Here is a 20836-nt window from a genome sequence, read left to right as displayed (position 1 = left end):
CATAAAAACAGTGATCATCAGTATAAGAACATTAATAATATATAGTTTATTACATACCCTCTTGATGAACTTCTCCACGATTTGAACAACGTGCTTGTAAAGCTAACAAAGCAAATAAATAATAAAATTCAGTCACAAAAGAAAATTTCAACAAAAAGTATCAAAACACCAAAAACCATGAGATAAAAACACATTTTAAAATCAATAAACAGGCAACACTCATGTAAAAACCGTTTAAACCGTCAAAACTCTACCGTATAAATGTTTACATCAACATCAGTGAATGATGTGAAGGTAAAATAAATCTTTTAAACATTTTCTTAGGTACAATTATAAAAATCAACACACACTCAAAATATTAGGAACATGAAGCATAGAGACACGTTAATTACTTCCTGCTAATTTATCAGGATCGTTTTGTGAAACTCACAACATCCATATTTGTGTTCTGACTTACCTTGATAGCTTTGATTCCTGCTTTGGTTACAGACATCATTTTGGCTCGAGAGATCGGGGGAGTCATGTCCATCATGGACGACATCTACAGAGGAGGAAAAACTTACACATTAACCCTCATCAGAAATACAAGATCAAAACTGAGAACAACATGACATTTAAAACTTTCAGCTCAGTTACCGGCAATCTCAAACTCCAAAAGAACAGCTTGTGTTTACATAAATAATATCAAAATTAATATGAACATGCACTTAATCTCATAACAAACTTAATGAAAACAGCTTTGACCTAAAAAATTATAAGGATATATATACTATATATAATTTGCATTATAGCACTCTACTAAAATTATCTGAGAGTTCATCAGGTCTCTAAACCACTAGGGGGCGCCACGGAAAATCTCTCTAAATACGATTCTATTACAACAGCCAGGCAAAACTAGATAAAATTAATGTAAAATATGATATATCCCTTATTTAATATCTGTATAAACATATAAGTGTGATGTGAGCACTAGATCAAATCTTAACTAAGCGCAATTTCACTGCACGAACAGGTCGAAGGTCAATAAACAAACTTACTTTAATCATACTCATATAACATCTTAACTATACTTAGATTTGTATTTGATTATTTAGAAGTTTAAACTGCAAAATCGGTCTGATATTCATCAACTAATGAACAATAAACGTAAACAAGGATTGTTTTGGAGGAGCTTGGCGCGCGCGCTCGGCTAATGGTAAAGGGTAACGGCTAATAAAACGCGAATTCTCACCTCCCCGTTAAAGGCATTCACCGCATCCATGTCCATGGGCGATATTAACTCAATATGTCTTTGGATATATTCTCCTGGATCCGAATAAACATGTGTAATCTGGATAATCGCGACGAGGCCGCATGAGATTGAAGCTCAGAAACTCAACACAACCTTCCGCTAGCGTCGAGACGCGTTGAGTGAGCGGGGACAGAGCGCCGCCCACAGGACTGGAGAACAACTACACTACACAGACTGAACACCTATGTCTGACAGAAAATATCCAGTTACTATCTATCTATCTATCTATCTATCTATCTATCTATCTATCTATCTATCTATCTATCTATCTATCTATCTATCTATCTATCTATCTATCTATCTATCTATCTATCTATCTATCTATCTATCTATCTATCTATCTATCTATCTATCTATCTATCTAAATAAATAGATAAATAAATAAATGTAACATAACTAGATCTATCTATCTATCTATCTATCTATCTATCTATCTGTCTGTCTGTCTGTGTCTGTCTGTCTGTCTATCTATCTATCCGTCTATCCATCTATCCATCTATCTATCTATCTATCTATCTATCTATCTATCTATCTATCTATCTATCTATCTATCTATCTATCTATCTATCTATCTATCTAAATAAATAAATAGATAAATAAATAAATGTAACATAACTAGATCTATCTATCTATCTATCTATCTATCTATCTATCTATCTATCTATCTATCTATCTATCTATCTATCTATCTGTCTGTCTGTCTGTCTGTCTGTCTGTCTGTCTGTGTCTGTCTGTCTATCTATCTATCTAAAAATAAATAGATTAATTAATTAATTAATTAAACAAATAAATAAATATGCAATTTTTGTATAATCTGTCATGTCAAGTGAATTTTCAAGTTCCTAGTTGGGACTTTTATTTTTTAAATATAGGCCTTTCTATGTTATTCTATTGGGGCTTTTATTTTGAAAGAGTGTTGGTGTGACGCTCGATCCACCTCCGGATCCGATCAGACCCCGGTGATCATCAGCTGCGAGCATGCCGACAGTCAGCGTGAAGAGAGATCTGCTCTTTGAAGCTCTGGGACAAACATACAGTACGTGTTTAACTTTTGTCAGGTGTATAAAGTGAGCGCGTTCATTAGTGTGTTGTTGTTAGCAGGGGAAATGTGCTCAGTGTGTGTGTGTGAGAGCGTGATTCTGTCTGCATCTGTCTAAATCTAGGAGGAATATCTTAATAAAACAATTTATATACTATAAATTATTTATTCTACTGGCCCATCTTATCATTTCTGAACAAATTTATATTGAGACTCAAAACGAATTTAAATTACATGCGATTAATTCCTCCAATGTGTCGCAGCGATTGCATCAGATTCTAATACTCTGATATTTTAACTATTCCACTTAAGATTGTCTTATTTAATATGTATATATTTCCAGTCACTTAGGTAAAGTTGGTTTTATATTCGCATATTCGCACATTCGCGGACTTCCGCGTTCAATAACTCGTGAACTAAACGTCGTTGCTACACAAAACACCTATCACATATAACTACACATGTAACACCAGAAGCTACAACCTATTTTTCCTCAAAACGATCTTTCCTTCGCAGTGGACAAAATACATTAATCTCTATGCGCAGGCTTCTAAGAAGGGACCATCTGCAAAGTGCAAACCTGAAGGAAAGCTCGTTTTGAGGAAGAATAAAATATTGAAACAATGTTATTTGTATAGGAACAATATTCAGCTCACGAGATATTGAATATCTCGGTCAATATCTGAATATAAAACCAAATTTACCCAAGGTTCAGACTGGATCATGACCTTCAGTACCACATACGTGGACAGCGCCACGAACATAGTCAAGTTTTCAAAAAAAAAGTTGCCAAACAGGGTAAACATAGTTTTAGGTTTGATATTTGATGCGTATTCACCTAGACTGCTTTAGTTTACTTTTGTGTATTCTACATACAGTACGCAAATATTTTTATGTAAAACTTACAGTAATTCACCAAATGGATTTTTTCATGTTCCAAAGGTTGTAGTACTTTCCTAGTGACCAGACTGACTTACTACAGGTCAAATTGTGACAACAACTCCCTTACTGTACGTACAATTGACAAATATGTTTATGAAAAAATTACTGTAATTCGCTGTAAGTATTTTTTCGCGTTTCAAAGGTTGTAGTACTTTCCTAGTGACCAAGACTGACTTATACAGGTGACATTTTGACAGTACCACCCTTACTGTACGTACAATTGTCAAATATGTTTATGAAAAATTACTGTAATTCACCCAAAGTATTTTTTCGTGTTCCTAAGGGCGTAGTGCTTTCCTAATGACCTGACTGACTTACTACAGGTGACATTTTGCCAATAACTCCCTTACTGTACATACAGTACACAAACATATTACATAAACATATTTGATGATTGTACAGTAAGGGAGGTATTGTCAAAATGTCACCTGTAGTAAGTCAGTCGGGTCACTAGGAAAGTACTACAACCTTTGAAACACGAAAAATACTTACAGTGAATTACAGTATTTTTTTCATAAACTTATTTGTCAATTGTACGTACAGTAAGGTTGGTATTGTCACAATTTGACCTGTAGTAAGTCAGTCTGGTCACTAGGAAAGTACTACAACCTTTGAAACACGAAAAAATACTTACAGTGAATTACAGTAATTTTTTCATAAACTTATTTGTCAATTGTACGTACAGTAAGGGTGGTATTGTCAAAATGTCACCTGTAGTAAGTCAGTCGGGTCACTAGGAAAGTACTACTACCTTTGGAACATGAAAAAATACTTACAGTGAATTACAGTAATTTTTTCATAAACTTATTTGTCAATTGTACGTACAGTAAGGGTGGTATTGTCAAAATGTCACCTGTAGTAAGTCAGTCGGGTCACTAGGAAAGTACTACAACCTTTGGAACATGAAAAAATACTTACAGTGAATTACAGTAATTCTTTCATAAACATATTTGATAATTGTACGTACAGTAAGCGAGGTATTGTCACAATTTCACCTGTAGTAAGTCAGTCCTTTCACTAGAAAAGTACTACAACCTTTGGAATATTAAAATAAAATCACTATAGGTGAATTACAGTTTATTTCACAAACATATGCAATAAAAATATGTAATAATATATGTAATAATATGTTTATTACATAAACATATTTGATAATTGTACAGTAAGGGAGGTATTGTCAAAATTTCACCTGTAGTAAGTCAGTCTGGTCCGTAGGAAAGCACTACAGCCTTTTGAACACGAAAAAAAACTTACTGTGAATTACTGTAATTTTTTTAAAAACATATTTGTCAACTGTACGTACAGTAAGGGAGTTTTTGTAAAAAATCTCACCTGTAGTAGGTCAGACTGGTTACTGGGTACATGTTACAACCTTCGGATAGTAAAAAATCCCTTTGGTGAATTAATGTAATTTTATTCTAAAAAGTACTTATGTAAATTATGTACAGTGAGGCAGGTTTCCTAAATACAATCATTATAATGCACTTTTTATTGTTGCTAAAGTACAATCAATAGCATTAGAACACATTATGTGAGAGATATTTGCTGGTACATCTGTAGTTTGCAAAAATGTAGTTGTCTGTTTGCACACAATGAAAAAAAAGACAACTTTTTAGACGGTCCCTATCTTGTTCACCGCACTACATTGGACATTCAGTGAACATTCGCAAGTTTGTATGCCATTAAAACAATACTTGCCCATTTTGATCGATTGTGGAAAATGTTGTAGTTCACCATCCTTGTCCTAAAGATCATGTAGCTGCTTTTATTTTGCAAAAAATATGCTTTATTGCATATGTTATTGAGACACTTTTTAAGCAAAAAAGTGTGAATGTGCGAATATAAAACCAACTTTACCTAAGTTTTCCAGTCTGTTGCTGCTTGAATGCAGTGATGCATTATTTCTTGTGGTTGTTATTTTTTATTCTTCATTCATTTGAAAAGCTCAGATGTCAAACTGGAAGCCTATTGATGACGCCATCATAATGCGACTCATAATTTCTGCTTTAAATAATTTATTTTATTTTCTATTCGTGTATTAGCGGATGAAGAATTTGATGAACTGTGTTTCGAGTTTGGCCTCGAGCTGGACGAAATCGTAAGTCATATGAAATTATATCTGTTTACAAGCTGATCAGATAAGAAAAAATGACAGGCCCTTGTTTGAACAAACCATGAACATATATGTAATTGTTATTATTTATTTATATATGCTTATCTATCTATATATACAGCCATTATATATATATAATATTATAAAGGCAAATAAATTGGTATATATATATATATATGTTGTATGTATCTTATAATAAGTGCATATTTTATTCTATAATTCTTAATATAAATCTTATATATATATATATTAGTTTTATATTAAGAATTATATGATAAAATATGAACTTACTATAAGATACAATATATAATATATCCAATTTATTTGTCTTTATAATATATTTTTTTAATGTGTTGTTCATACAGTACATATATATAGAGATAGAGAGTTTTATATAATAAGAGTGATAGAAGTTATAATATATTATATAATATACACATTTATTTGTCTTTATAAATATAATTATATGTTTATAGCAACCTATATTTTTATAATATGATCACAGAAATCAGACATTTGTTTTATAATAGTAAATAGTTATTTTTATTATACATATAGTCATTGTGTTGATATGGATATTAGCGCTTCTGATCAATGCATTACTTTGCCTGTCTCTCAATGTCTAGACGTCAGAGAAGGACATCATAAGCCGCGAGCAGGGAGACGAGAAGGCGGAGGGGGCGTCTGATGTTGTGCTGTATAAGATCGACGTTCCAGCCAACCGCTATGATCTGCTGTGTCTGGAGGGTCTCGTCAGGGGTCTGCAGGTCTTCAAGGAGAGGTAAGACCCGTGCTTGTGGCTCTGCTGTGTGTCGGATGCCTTCATGTGTTTGATATGAGTCTGTTTGTGTTTCTAGGATGGACGCTCCCCGGTATAAGTGTGTGAGTCCGGCGAATGGAGGAGAGCCTCAGCGGCTGGTCATAACTGAGGAGGTTCATATCAGTGTCATATTTCACTTTAGAGAAAGTTTAATTACATTGATTTTCTTAAAGGAACACTCCACTTTTTTTTGGAAATAGGCTCATTTTCCATCTCCTTTAGAGTTAAACGTTTGAGTTTTACCATTTTCGAATCCATTCAGCCGATCTCCGGGTCTGGCGGTAGCACTTTTAGCATAGCTTAGCATAGATCATTGAATCTGATTAGACCGTTAGCATCTCTCTCAAAAAAATGACCAAAGAGTTTAGATATTTTTCCTATTTAAAACTTGACTCTTTTGTAGTAACATCTTGTACTAAGACCGACAGAAAATGAAAAGTTGTGATTTTCTAGGCCTATGAATATGACTAGGAACTATATTCTCGTTCCTGCGTAATAATCAAGGAACTGTGCTGCCGTATTAGCAGGCGCAATGATATTGCGCAGCGCCTGAAAATAGTCTCCAGCTCCAACGTGACCGGCACTAAGTTTGTAATATAATTTTTTTGAGAGAGATGCTAACATTCTAATCAGATTCAATGATCTATGCTAAGCTATGCTAACAGTGCTACCGCCAGACCCGGAGATCGGCTGAATGGATTCGAAAACGGTAAACCTCAACTGTTTAACTCTAGGGGATGTAATGTATACGATTTATAACATGTGACCTTATGTTATATTATTTTTCCACATGTGGTGTGTTTTGGTTTGAAAGTAGACATTGTTTATTCAGTCCACAAGGGGGCAGTTTAGTTTCGTTGTTGTGTTGAGACTGCGGAAGCAGCAAGAGGAAAGAAATGGAAATGGTGGCGTTTACAGAAATGTAAACAATTGTAATGGAGGTTGATAAGTTTACTAAAAGGTCTAAAAGCTGCTTTGCTGTGTCAGTCTTATTCAGAAACACAGGGGAGTTGGAAAATTAGCATATTTCCAAAAAAAAGTGTTCCTTTAAGTGAGAAACCATCGTAGTGAAGTATGTAGACATGATTTAAATTAATGTGATGGTTGCGGTGCTAAAATTGGATGATACTTGCGTGTTCACGTAGACGGCGTCTGTGAGGCCTCACGCTGTAGCGGCTGTACTGCGCAACATCACTTTCACTCAGGAGCGATACGACAGCTTCATTGAGCTGCAGGAGAAACTGCACCAGAACGTCTGCAGGCCAGTCGACACGCACATGCTCTCTGCTTTATCATGAGACGTCTCACTGCAGATTCTGGTGTTTTTACACTGTGCTCTTCTCTCATCAGGAAAAGGACGCTGGTTGCCATAGGAACTCATGATTTGGACACCATCTCCGGTCCATTCACCTACACAGCCAAAGCGCCCGCAGATATCCGCTTCAAACCGCTCAATCAGAGCAAAGAGTACACCGCCACTGAGATCATGAGTCTCTATAAGGTGAGATCTGATTGGCTGTTAAGGACAAATCAGTGGATGGATGGATGGATGGAATGAGAGTTGATAATAATAGCAAATAATAACAGTAAATTATGCATAATTACATGCAATCAGGACTCTTGTCATTAACTTTTTTGCTCACTAAACACGGTGACTAGTGGTTTTGCAAAGTTACTAGCCACTTAACATTTTCACTGGCCAAAATTTTGACATCGATACAATGGGGGAAAACTGCCATATCTATAATTTTAATATTATTTCATAATTTTGCAGCTGGTATATCACGCTACTGTCACTTTAAGACCTGATGCACGGATCCATTACACTGTTACACATGCGTTTTCTTTCTCAACTGTTTACGTTCACTTAAAACAACTGACTGCGTTTACGTGAATACTTGCCAAGACCAGCATTTTTACTGTTGTGTGTGTTTGTCTGTTTAAGCGCAATAAGCAGCGAAATATAACTCAATTTAGTACTAAGAGGTGGCTTTATGTGTGTTAGCACAAAATCTATGAATGAATAAAATTATGGCAAAATTCAAGCCCTGGAATAACACCAATATTCATCCGGAGCAATAAAACGAGTGAGTGAAGAGAGGCGGGTTTGTGTGTAACTCGCTATCGGAGAGATGAGAGAGCGAGAAAGCGCAGCTGGTATCGTGTTTCTATTCTGCGGAAAATTAGTATTGGAAGCGTTTCAGATATTTCAATATCACTACACTACATTGCACATAGTTGCCTTTTTAAAAGACTCAAATTGAAAAATGTATATATTATATATCAAATTCAACCTTCCAAGGTGGCTAGTTAGGAGTGCCTGCGTAACACACCACTGCTGAAATCTGCACTGAATACATTTAATGTCTTGCAGACTGACAGTCATCTGAGACACTACCTGCATATCATCGAGAACGAACCTCTCTACCCCATCATATACGACAGTAATGGAGTCGTCCTGTCGATGCCGCCCATCATCAACGGTGAGTTAAAGGGGTGGTTGATTCAGGGTTATTATAGTTTTGCATTATTCATTAGTTTTTATTTTTATTTCGTTTTAACTTTGTGTTTTCAAATTCAGTTTAGTTTTAATTAGTTTCTAGCGTGGGTTTGCTAGTTTAGTTTAGTTTTTATTTTTTGAAAATGCTTAGTTTTAGTTTAGTTTTAATTAGTTTTAGTATTAGTTTTAGTCTTTTTTGTAATATGGGCTATTTGTCAGGGGCAAGATTCAAAAAGGTCAGAAAAAGTATTGTGTAATAATAACTCAACAAAAATATCATACAATCTACATTGGAATTCAACCAAGCCATGTAATAAGTAAGGGATAATGTAACGTTATAGCGAGGAGGTAGTTATTGAGAATACAACCCCGACAGGCTGCAATCGGGAGCCCGACGCGAAGCGGAGGGATCTTGAGCAGCCTGAAGGGGTTGTATTCCCAATAACTACCGACTCGCTATACATTATCCCGCTTATTACATGGCTACCTATCAAATAAATCACTACTTTGAAACAAAATATTGATTTAAAAAGGAGTTTATTGATAGTTTACGATTGTATTGCTTCCGCTAAGCTTCCGCCAAAGAAAATAGTGCGCTCCGTCTACGGTTAGAATTCTGAGAGTCCATATAGCAACGCTCTGTTTTTCATGGCAACGCTCTGTTATACTCCGCAGCGGTGTGTTATCAAGAAATAACAGACCGCATTCTACATTGGAATTCAACCAAGCCATGTAATAAAACAAAATATAAACTTAAAAAGGATGGGAAAAGTGGGCTGCCAATGTAGATCAGAAGGCTGTTGAAAAAGAAAAGAAATAAAGTATTAAATCCCGAGATGTATCGAATCAAAAGGTACGTCGGTCCATCGGGCATTTGCCCGGAATGCCAGATTACCATTCCAGCCCTGCAGCTTATAACGTTAGTGTTTTGACAACGACAACACAAGTGCATTTTAAGTTACCTCAAACTTGCGACTAGTTAACTTTTTAAAGAAGGCCCAATTGCTTCTCATATGAACATTATATTCAGAGAATATAAAATATTTATATACCACTTTTTATGTGTGTGATTGTGTAAAGGTGTCCATGAGATACCAACCTTTTGCGAACTTGCTTCAACGTCGCGTCGAACGCGTTCACATGGAGACGCTCTGGAGACTTGAGAGGAGGGAAGGTATGGCGTTCCGATCGGTTCTTTAATATGACTTTGCAGCACGCACTCGTCTCAATGAACGTGACGTCTGCGTCTGCCGAACGTGACGTCTGCGTCTGCCGAACGTCTCGTCTGCGTCTGCCACATCACTCATTCGTCTGCCGAACGTCTCGTCTGCGTCTTCCGAACGTCTCGTCTGCGTTTGCCACATCACTCGTTCGTCTCGTCTGCGTCTGCTGGTTTCCAGCACATTCCACACACTTATTCGTTCTTTATTATTTTTCCCCACTTATCTTCAATTGTATTTTATTAGCAATTAAGTGATTTTACCTTGCTTATGTATAGCTTTTTATTCCAAATAGTAAATATTAATTTACACAAATGATCATGTTAAAATTTGTGTTTGCCATTGTTTCTTGTCAACATATCCACAGATAGCCTACTTATGAATAAATCATAAAAAAGCATGTATGTAGCCTACTATTCACCACTAGGAGTCTCTTGACCAATACAAAAGAACGTAGTTGTAAACATTTGGGCTGATTTAACTAACATATATAATATTTGTGATGTTTAATTTTAGAGTTGTAATATTTAGTTTTAGATTTTCGCCGAAGTTTGATTGACAGGCGGTCTGACAGTTATCATCAAAATTATACTTAAAAACAGATAGGCCTACACCTCAAGAGAAATGCGAGCACAGTTCATTATTATTATTTAGCCTAAATGTCTTTGCTTAGCCTATACTAATAATAATAATAATTAGCCTATCATTTATATTATCAGCCCAGGGCTATTTAGCTAGATTGGCCCACAGCTTTTATCCCAGTTGCAGTGAGACTGTTGAACGAGCATTTCTCCTATTTATACCCAGCCCGCCACACACACCACAATACTCTCTATACACAACTTGAATAGTTGGGAATGCATTGCTGTAGCCTACTATTTACTACATCTCACATATTGTTTATACGGACATTAATTGTTATGTCCCTGTCGACTGGTGATATAACGGATTGCACTTTATCGACTTTTTATTGCACTTATTGTAGGATTATCAAAATGTTATTTCGTTGTTATTTATAAGAATGACAAAAAATACAAATAAATAAAGAACAAACATTATTTAGAAGACGCTTTTATCCAAAAAAGGAACAAAGCAATTGGTCAAATGTCAGTCATAATAAAGGTTAGACAATAATAATACAGGGTTTTATTTGATTATCACAAACAAACACGAGATTTTGACGCATATCCAATGGTTTGTGCGGAGTGGAGCGCGCACTGCATGGCACGGAGGCGCGGGCGCGAACACTTGTATTTTCCTATCAACAGTGGAAAGTAAACAACTTAAAATACTCATAATTTATGGTCATACAGAAAATAAAATAAAACAATCAGGCGCGCTTTCATGATCTCCGTGAACATGAGCGCGTCTCAAAAATGAACTGAAACAAAATAAAGCTTGAAATGTCCACTATTAAACGAACAAATTCGAATCGAAAGCAAATACTGTCTGATTATGTAATCCGTGAACGGTGCATTTCTATAAAGGCGCATCTGCTTTACAGCGGAGATGGAGATGTGTTTGCAGCCGACACTGATTTACAAAATAGGCCTAGGCTACTTGTTTATTAATAAAAAAACAATTCAAATGCCTCGTTATTTTTTCAGACACATTTAGTATCATTAGCCTATAAACCACCTATAAATCACCTCTCTGTATGGTTCCAGAGATGGCTATTCTCATTCAGCACTGCGGGGAAAATAAATGTGGCATTAGAAAACCAGTAAAATAAAAAAAATTAAAAAAATCCATATTAATTTGTGAATATTTTAAATGTTTAATACGGGTTATTAATCCGTGGGCATTAAACCGAGGGAACAGTTTGAGAATTCGTGAGAACGGTTTATAAACGGATTATATAAAAAATTAAAATAGTATTTTTCAATTCTATTCTTCTAGCCTATTTAAAGGATATACAGAAACAGTGGTTGTGCGATCGAGTTGTCTGTTTTCTAGTTTAGTGCTGTAGCCTATTGGCCTTTTAAAACTATAAAAAAATTAAAAACACAATAACAACCCCAACAATAAGCTATAAAAATGAAATAGCCTATATCAATTTTGTTTCTTCATATTTCTATCTTTGTAGGGGCATTTGGCCCTCAAAATGTGGGTTAAACAAGAACACACACACACACACACACAATATCCTATATATAAATATCCTATAAATCACAGACGCAGACGTCACGTTATAAGGCAGACGCAAGTGAGACGAGTGCATGTTGCAAAGTCATATTAAAGAACCGATCGCAATCGCTGGCGCACTGCACTGAGCAGTGCTGAGTAGCGTGTGCAGTGCGTGTTAGAGAAAATTATAATAAATGACTTCACTGCCACACGTGAATGACGTGTAACGTCTGACTTGACACTTCACTGCTACGCGTGATTTACGTGACGTCAGCGTGACGTCTGCGTGACGTCTGCGTCACGTCTGCGTCTTAAAATGAATGGAATAAATAGCAGAATAAAAAAAAAATTAAGACGTTGAGTGAGACGTTCATTGAGACGAGTGCGTGCTGCAAAGTCATATTAAAGAACCGATCGGAACGCCATAGGAAGGGGTGTGTGACTGTGTGTGTGACTGTGTGTGTGTGTCGCGCGCATGCATGCGAGTGACAGAGAGACGGAGGGAGAGCAGGGAAAGGAAACACAGCTGAGCGAATTCTCTGCGTGTTTTTAAATAGCGTCGAAGGAAAGACAAAGACGAAAACTAAGGACATTTACTCTATAATTTTATTTTATTTTAGTTAGTTTTGTCAACCACACATTACAGTTTTATTTAGTTATCGTTTTTTTGTTTTGCCTCGTTTTTATTTTTATTTCAGTTAACGACAATGTTTTTTCCCATCTAGTTTTCGTTTTTTTCGTTCGTTTTCGTTAACGATTATAACCCTGGGTTGATTATGATTTCACTTTTCTAACTTTAGTTAGTGAATAATGTTGCTGTTTGAGCAAAAACAACATCTGCAAAGTTACGACGCTCAAAGTTCAAAGCAAAGGAAGATATTTGCTTTTAAAGAAATTGCTTTTTAAGGACTACAACAAACGGCTGGTAGGAACTACACGACATTCCTCCCGGGTTAGTGACATCAGCAACCCTAAAATTTACATAAACCCCGCCCCCGGGAATGCGATTCATAGATTATCATTCATGACAGAATATGCTAATCAATGACTAGAAGATAGATAACTCCACTTCAGCTACATAAATTTAAACATAAACAAAAACTTTAAAAAAAAAAGAGGACACAAGCTGTTGTATCTCCGCCCCCTGTGCTGGGAGCAGCAGCTCATTAGCATTTAAAGGGACAGACACAAAAACTGTATTTTTGCTCACCCTCAAAAAGTGACCATTTTAACATGTCTGTTAGGTACATGGGTATTTTGAGCTAAAACTTCACATACACACTCTGGGGACATCAGAGACTTATTTTACATCTTGTAGAAAGGGCATTTTACCACCCCTTTAAAAACACACTTATGCTTTCACAGGAACAAGGATGGAAATGCACACAAATATCTTTTTGTTCATCTTTAAGCTGTGTGATTTTGTTCTGCAGATCAATCTGTTTGTTTAAGTTTTGTATTTCTCTCTCTCCCTCTCCCTCTCTCTCTCTCTCTTTCTCTCTCCCTCTCTCTCTCTCTCTCTCTCTCTCTCTCTCTCTCTCTCTCTCTCTCTCTCTCTCAGGGAACCACAGCAAAATCTCATTAAACACAAAGAACGTTTTCATTGAGTGCACAGCCACAGACCTCACAAAGGTAACCCGCTTTTCTGACAACAAATATGATCTTACATTCTGTTAACTGATGCAATCAGAACTCAGTTGATATATTTTGTAATACTATATATTGTAAGATCTCTGTAGCCTGAGTGACTAGAACTACAAGATGCTTTTAAACATGAAAAATATGTCTGTGTGTTTGCAGGCAAAGATCACGCTGGACATGATAGTGACCATGTTTAGTGAATACTGTGAGGAGCCGTTCACGTGAGTACCGCTGTATATATATCATTATATGTCATTCAGTGTGTTGTTCAGTACTGAGATGTGCTTGTCTCTTTATTCAGGGTTGAGGAGGCAGAGGTTGTTTATCCTGATGGCAGATTGTGTGTGTATCCTGTATGTATTCAGTTTTTAACTTAATAATAATAATAATATAATGAATATAGAAAAATGCTACCTGTGTATATATACACTACTGGTCAAAAGTTTGGGCTCAAATATTGTTTTAGTGTTTGAAAGAAGTCTTATGTTCACAAGGGCTGCATTTATTTGACCAAAAATAGTCAAAACTGTGAAATTTTATTACAATTCAAAATATCTGTTTTCTATTTGAATATATAGTAAAATGTAATTTATACTTGTGATCAAAGCTGATTTTTCAGCATCATTACTCCAGTCTTCAGTGTCACATGATCTCAGAAATCAGTATAATACGATGATTTGCTGCTCAAGATACATTTATTATTATTATCAATGTTGAAAATAGTTGTGCTGCTTTATATTTATGTGGAAATATATATATTTTTAAATTAGCTGAATTAAAAGTTCAAAAGAACAGCATTTATTTGAAATATATATATAAAAAAATGTCACTTTTGATCAACTGAATGCATCCTTGCTGAATAAAAGGATTACTTACTTTTATTCTTTCTTTCTTTAAAAATAAAAAAGTCTTGCTGACCCCAAACTTTCAAATGGTGTATATTAATTAAAGACCATTACATGCAAACCCTGTAAACATGTTTTTGGTTTATTTGTTAAAGAACTGTCTAAATCATTTTTCTTCTACTGATGCTGTTGATAGAGCTTAACTTGTATACAGGACTAAATATTAAACCCTGATTAAAACTAACATTCTCTTGGTTTTAAGGAACAAAGCTTATTATTATTATATATGATAAAAAAAGTATGCTTTTTTAAAAACTCATTCTGTTATTTGCTGACATTAGGAGCTGGCGTACAGGACGGAGACACTGTCTGGGGACTTCGTCAACAAAAAAGTTGGGATCGAGTGAGCATATTTTAAACATCTGATCTCATTATATCATGTCAAACTCTCACTGTCCTGAAAAGCTCAGCTACAAAAAACACCTGCTCGGCAGTTTCTAGAGATATGAGTCCGAAATCACACCTTAAAGCTGCACCGTGTAAGATTTTCTCCCATCTAGCGGTGAAATTGTATATGGCTACCAACTGAATATTACTTTCTAGCCCCTCCCATTCCGAGGGCATTTTAACTCCTACGGTGGCCTAAAGTAAACAATTATTTTTCATCATTGACGCGAGGAAAAGTATCCTAGACGTCATTCTAGCGTTATGCACAACCATGCTATAGTTAGCCAAGCAACTATAAAAGTTCAAATTTACACAAATAGGCTGAATTACCTGTCGAGAAGAAATCAGGCAAGTTCGGCGTCCATTTTTAAATCCTTACTCATCATGAGCTCTTTCCATCTTGGTAAAACCACTCCGATATTGACTTTGGTTGGTCTTGTTGATTTGCCTGTCACGTTATCGTTTTAATTCTCTCTTTCGCTTCCTTGGCGACTCCGTCACATGTCCTCGCGAATAGGCATGATCCTCAATCTTCAACGGGCTTTCAAATCTGCCGGCAGTCGCGAGTAATCTCCCCCTCGCATTCGTCACGGTGCCACTGAGTGTAAAAACGCGAAAGGCGAAGCTTGAATTTCCAGGGATGTCCCTCTTTGGCTAATGTATTTTCAAGATGGAGGCACAACATGGCTTCCGCCATTCGAGTGACTCGCTCGTATGTATTCTGAATGGCAGATTCTACGCTTACTAGATTTTTACTAGTTTTTACTAGTTACTAGTCTTTTTACTAAGAATCAACTTAAAAAATGACACAGTGTAGCTTTAAATAAGCCACTATTTGAGGGGACCGCTATTTTGTAGTGGTGTCCGAAACCATAGTGGACGTTATCGAGTGCACTCGTTCAATCTCATAACGAGCGTACAACAGATGTACACTCAACAGCTAGAGAATACCCATAATGCACTGTGAGGGTCATGTTGAAGGAATTCCCGCATCTCGCCAGAAGATGGCGCCGCAGCTGAATCGTAATATCACGCATGTATAAATTGATTTTTAAACAGCGAGCACTACTCAGTGTCTGAATTCACTCACCCGTTTTCATTCACTCCGTCAAGTGGACTATATTAGTGGAGTAATGTAGGGAATAGTGAATGAGGGCCCTTGATTCGCTGGTTCAGGTGTGTTTAATTTGGGTTGGAGCTAAACTCTACAGGACAGTTGTCCATCAGGAGTTTGACATGTCTGCATTAGAGCTTCTTTCTTTCTCAGCTTCGGTCAGTAGATTGAACACTGATCACGCTCTCTGTTTAGTGAATCAGCAGAAAGCATCGCTCAGCTGCTGACCCGGATGTGTTTGAGGTCGGAGGTCAGCGGTGAGGGCGATCACATCCTGGTTGAGATCCCGCCCACACGCTCTGATGTCATCCACGCCTGTGACATCATGGAGGACGCCGCCATAGCGTACGGCTTCAACAACATCGTCAGGAGCACGCCACGCACGTACACAGTAGCCAATCAGGTTCGCCGATAAACATTCATAATGACCAATTAAACCTGAGATCATTTTAAAGGTTCAGTGTTGATGTTATGGCGCTCACACGTGTGTGTTTTTGTATTTGCAGCTGCCTCTAAATAAACTGACAGAGTTACTGAGGCAAGACCTTGCATCCGCCGGGTTCACTGAAGCTCTGACATTCGCTCTGGTTAGAAATCACTCCTCTCTCTTATATTAAGCTTATGTTCTGCATAGTTTTTGCATTTCTGCATATTCCACTTTCTATCTGAGCATTAGAATTAAACGAGCAGTTTTTACAAGATTTGCGTATGTAAATTATCGTAATTTTTAGTACACAGGTTTCACAACCTCGATTCTGATTTCATTTCAATTCAGTATCTGTGTTTTATGGATATATTTCAGGTACAGTAAGACATCCAAACTCTTAACTAATGCTGTAAACTATAAACCCTGTCAGTTGATACATTACTATAATATTAAAGGTTAAAAGTCAATTGCTATTTGTTTTTAGATATAATAATCAACACTTATTGAATTGAACATTGGGCAGTTTTTATATCAACTTTTTAAGGTAAAATTGTCTCCAAATTGTTGTTGAAATATAAACTTTTAAATGGTAGCTTTCATAAAGACTTGTTTTTACGACAGATTTATTCAAACATGAATTAAATAAGACACTAACAAGTTAGTAAAAATATGATATGAAATATAGTAAATATATTTAGCAAAATGCTCATCTCTAGAGATATTAGTTTATGTACATACAGTAGTGGTCAAAAATTATGTCCGGCCTATAGGAATTCATTATTATTATTATTATTATTATTTTAATATTTTTTTGCTTAGAAAATTAAACCTGTAGCTTCCCCCTTATTTACAAAATAATTTTGTCAGGTAAATACTTTAGTTAATCATTTTGTTCTTCCCTTATATTTAAAATATTTTAATAAATATATATTTTCCTCATGGTTTGATGGTTTAATTAACATGTAGGGTCATTAAAAAGAAACATCCCCTCCAGGACATCACTTTTGGCCACTACTGTATTTACAATCTGTTCTATTGACTTCTTTGTATATATATGTATGATAACACAAAAATAATGTAAATTAATAAATGCAAAGATAAAAAAAAAACACATTTGTTACTTTCTCCTCGTGGCTAAATGCAAAAACATATACAGCCACCAATGTTGTAATTTGTTTGCAAATCAGACTTTTATGGGCAGTCCTTTTAAAGTTGGCATGACATGAATCAGAAATATATATATACACACTCCTTTTTCCCGCTCTCTCTGTAGTGTTCACAAGAAGATATCGCAGATAAACTTGGGAAAAACATCGCAGAAATCAGAGCAGTCCACATCTCTAACCCAAAGACCGCAGAGTTTCAGGTAACACACCATCCACAAAAGATTTTTGTCAGACTTCTCGCATTTGTCCACTAGAGGGTGCTTTTGCAAGTTTAAATCAGTTAGAAGTAACTCGGACTGAGATTTGACTAACTAAACCGTACTGTCCTCTAGGTGGCGCGCACCTCTCTTCTTCCTGGCCTCCTGAAAACGGTCGCTGCCAACAGGAAGATGCCCCTTCCTCTCAAACTGTTCGAGATTTCAGACGTCGTCCTGAAGGATGAAACAAAAGGTGTGTTTGACGTCCTCAAATCAAGCAATGCGTGCTAATAAACGGTCTCTGAACTTGATCTGTCTCTCAGACGTAGGAGCCCGCAACAACAGGCGTCTCTGTGCCGTTTACTACAACAAGAGCCCGGGGTTTGAAGTCATCCATGGACTCCTGGACCGGGTCATGCAGCTGCTGGATGTCAAACCGGGCCGTAACCAAGGATACCACATCCAGGCGGCAGAGGGTGAGTCATAAATGTTCAAAGTCGACATGATGTCCTTCCTCTGATCCTCAGTCTGTGCACCTGTTTTATGAGCTCTGAGTCATAATCAAAGATTTATTTTAGTGGTTAATATTTAACAGCGTTTATGTGCGAGCAGTAGGTCAGCAAAATGTAAATGGGATGTTTTATTACTGGACACTCAGATGCTCATTTCCTCATTTCATTTTTACCTGATGGATGAAAAAAGGCTTATAGAGGCGGTTTCAAATGGTTTTCGTTCATTAAAATAAAGCAAAAACATAAATATTAAGTAAACAAAAACTAGTAATGAAGTTGACTAATAATAAAACTAATACAAAAATAACCTTGTGCACCTAGTTCCAAAGAATAAGAGGACTATTTCATTTATAGGGGTGTAACGATAACCTCATGTCACGATTTTATACATATCACGATACTGAACTCACGATAAGATATTGCGATACACCAAGACGTATGATAAAAGTTTACAAAAAATTTACTGTTGATTAAAATGATAAATTTGGCATTACATTGTGGGTGTAAATTAATAGGCTTGGGACTTGGTGTTTATAACCCAATGCACAGGACAATAATGAGATCAGAATATAAATATTCATGATTCTGATGCTGAAAATACTGAATTATTTCAGACGAATATGCACTCTTTCACTGACTAGATATATTTAAAATAATGAAGGCCACTTTTTACAGGTAACATCATATATTTGCCATTATCAGGACTCACAAATATTCACCCGTTGCAATATTCAACATTATATATAGTAGTTTAATGTAGTACTGACACTAAAACTCATTTTTTCTCAGTAATTTTCATTTTGGATAAACTATACACAATACAGATGGTCACTGTCATCCACGATACATGTTGCATTTTTGTATTGCGATATTTTGTGACAATATATTGTTTCAGCCCTATTCATTTATCATTTTTCTTACAGACTCCACCTTCTTCCCTGGCCGCTGCGCTGAGATCTTTTCACGTGGCAAAAGCATCGGACACCTCGGGGTCCTTCACCCTGATGTCATCAGCCGTTTCGAGCTGACCATGCCCTGCTCTGCCATCGATATCGACATTGAGCCCTTCCTGTGATGTCATAACGATAATTATCTTAGCCACACCCCTCCGGTTCGGTCAGTGTCTTCTCTCCTCCTCCAGAAGCTACATCCACACATAACTGGCCGTTTATCTTTAGGAGAATGAGTTATAGTCACAGCGGCATGTGTTGCTGTATGTTCAGAATAAATCTGTTTTAATAAACCTCAGCTTGTCCACTGCTAGTATGTTATTCATATATAAGACATCACGGCTGTATGTTTGTGTCCAGCAAATTTTACAACATAAAAACAAATAAATATGGATTAATAAACCGAAACTGTTTACTTTTGTTGGTATTTGCATGTATTTGGTGTATATCAAGCAATGTCCTCTATTATGACATGCTGTGCTTCATCTAAGCTTATTGAACCCTCATGTTGTGTTCGGGTCATTTTGACCCCGGAGAGGATTTGCTAGTTAACGTTATCGCGTATACTCAAGGAATAACAAATTGACCAATTTTTTAAATATTTTTTTATTCTTTAAATATTTTTGATATTCTTTTTGGATTTGATTCTAAGCCTCGTTGATCTGAACTTGTATTGGTCAAAAATGGTCATACATTGAAAATGAATGGGGAAGATCGAAAATGAGAAACATTTAGTGTTCAGGAGCCTGTTTATTATGTTCATGTTCACATATTTACATGTGTGCTTGCAAAGATAAAGGTTTCAGACCTCTATATGCGTGGATACGCACACACTCACTCACACACAGACACACAGTAGTAGCACACTAGTGTGATGGATGGATGGATAGGATTGATTGGATGGATGGGATTGATTGATTGATTGGATGGATGCCCATGTACCTTTCACCCTCTTTACAGAAGAGTAATCACATACACACAAACTAAGTAGCCAGTAAATAACATTGATACAGTGCGCTTACTCACATGCTAATGGCTCCTATCATGGCTGAATGAAGAAAGAAGGTGTGTTTACCTGCATGTCTGTTAAAAGCATGTTGAGCGTGTCAGTGTGTGTATCAGGGTGTTGAACAACTCCAACTGCACTGATGCTAGAATGCATATGAATATATTTCAGCTGTAGCTCATTAAACAAGAGTCTAGATCAGTGATCAACAAACCAAAATCTGAGCATGTGGTTTGAGATGGCAGATGAGAGGAAGTGTCTGGTTTAACTGGTTATCAGACGGACTCCATCTGATTGCCAGCAGATATACGGTCATAGACAAACGAGTTTGCATGCATTTGACTGAATATATGTTATGAATATAATATATATATTAAAACCCTAAAAGCTTCAGTTTATTTGGTTGTATATAGGTTCTCATACTTCCATTTGTATTGTTTCATATATTTAATATTATTCTAAATATGTGAAAAAGTTGA

At 36.2% G+C, this 20836-nt stretch overlaps 2 protein-coding genes across 2 annotated transcripts in view; one reads left to right on the top strand and one right to left on the bottom strand.

The window, feature by feature from the left end:
• Nucleotides 1-1427, bottom strand: part of scaf4b (SR-related CTD-associated factor 4b) — a 45077-nt gene extending 43650 nt beyond the window's left edge. Inside the window, exons 1-3 of the mRNA XM_079609924.1 lie at nt 1232-1427; nt 458-541; nt 58-102 (exon numbers count right to left, since the gene is read on the bottom strand). Of these exons, the coding sequence (XP_079466050.1) occupies nt 58-102; nt 458-541; nt 1232-1267 (165 nt within the window). The 5' untranslated portion in view covers nt 1268-1427. The remainder of the gene's footprint in view (nt 1-57; nt 103-457; nt 542-1231) is intronic.
• Nucleotides 1428-2184: 757 nt separating this feature from the next.
• On the top strand, nt 2185-19766 carry farsb (phenylalanyl-tRNA synthetase subunit beta). Its single transcript, XM_079609925.1, has 17 exons — nt 2185-2327; nt 5315-5370; nt 6012-6166; nt 6243-6318; nt 7351-7466; nt 7556-7706; nt 8580-8688; nt 13614-13684; nt 13853-13914; nt 13995-14046; nt 14880-14941; nt 16295-16502; nt 16606-16686; nt 17800-17892; nt 18025-18142; nt 18213-18365; nt 19325-19766. Exons 1-17 carry the CDS (start codon nt 2270-2272, stop codon nt 19474-19476), a joined length of 1773 nt encoding a protein of 590 aa, XP_079466051.1. The 5' UTR covers nt 2185-2269; the 3' UTR covers nt 19477-19766.
• The last annotated feature ends 1070 nt before the right edge of the window (nt 19767-20836 follow it).

This window comes from Phoxinus phoxinus (genome assembly GCF_949152265.1).
Source record: "Phoxinus phoxinus genome assembly, chromosome: 4".
Classification (NCBI taxonomy): domain Eukaryota; kingdom Metazoa; phylum Chordata; class Actinopteri; order Cypriniformes; family Leuciscidae; genus Phoxinus; species Phoxinus phoxinus.
Note: the sequence above shows the minus strand (reverse complement) of the source record. Positions and strands in the feature narration are given on the sequence as shown.

Excerpts from the sequence above, each read along its gene's own strand:
- farsb (XM_079609925.1), top strand. The coding sequence starts at position 2,270 with ATGCCGACAGTCAGCGTGAAGAGAGATCTGCTCTTTGAAGCTCTGGGA. Across the intron at positions 6,319-7,350 it reads GGCTGGTCATAACTGAGGAG|ACGGCGTCTGTGAGGCCTCA; the intron begins GTTCATATCAGT and ends GTGTTCACGTAG. Across the intron at positions 17,893-18,024 it reads CAAAGACCGCAGAGTTTCAG|GTGGCGCGCACCTCTCTTCT; the intron begins GTAACACACCAT and ends ACTGTCCTCTAG.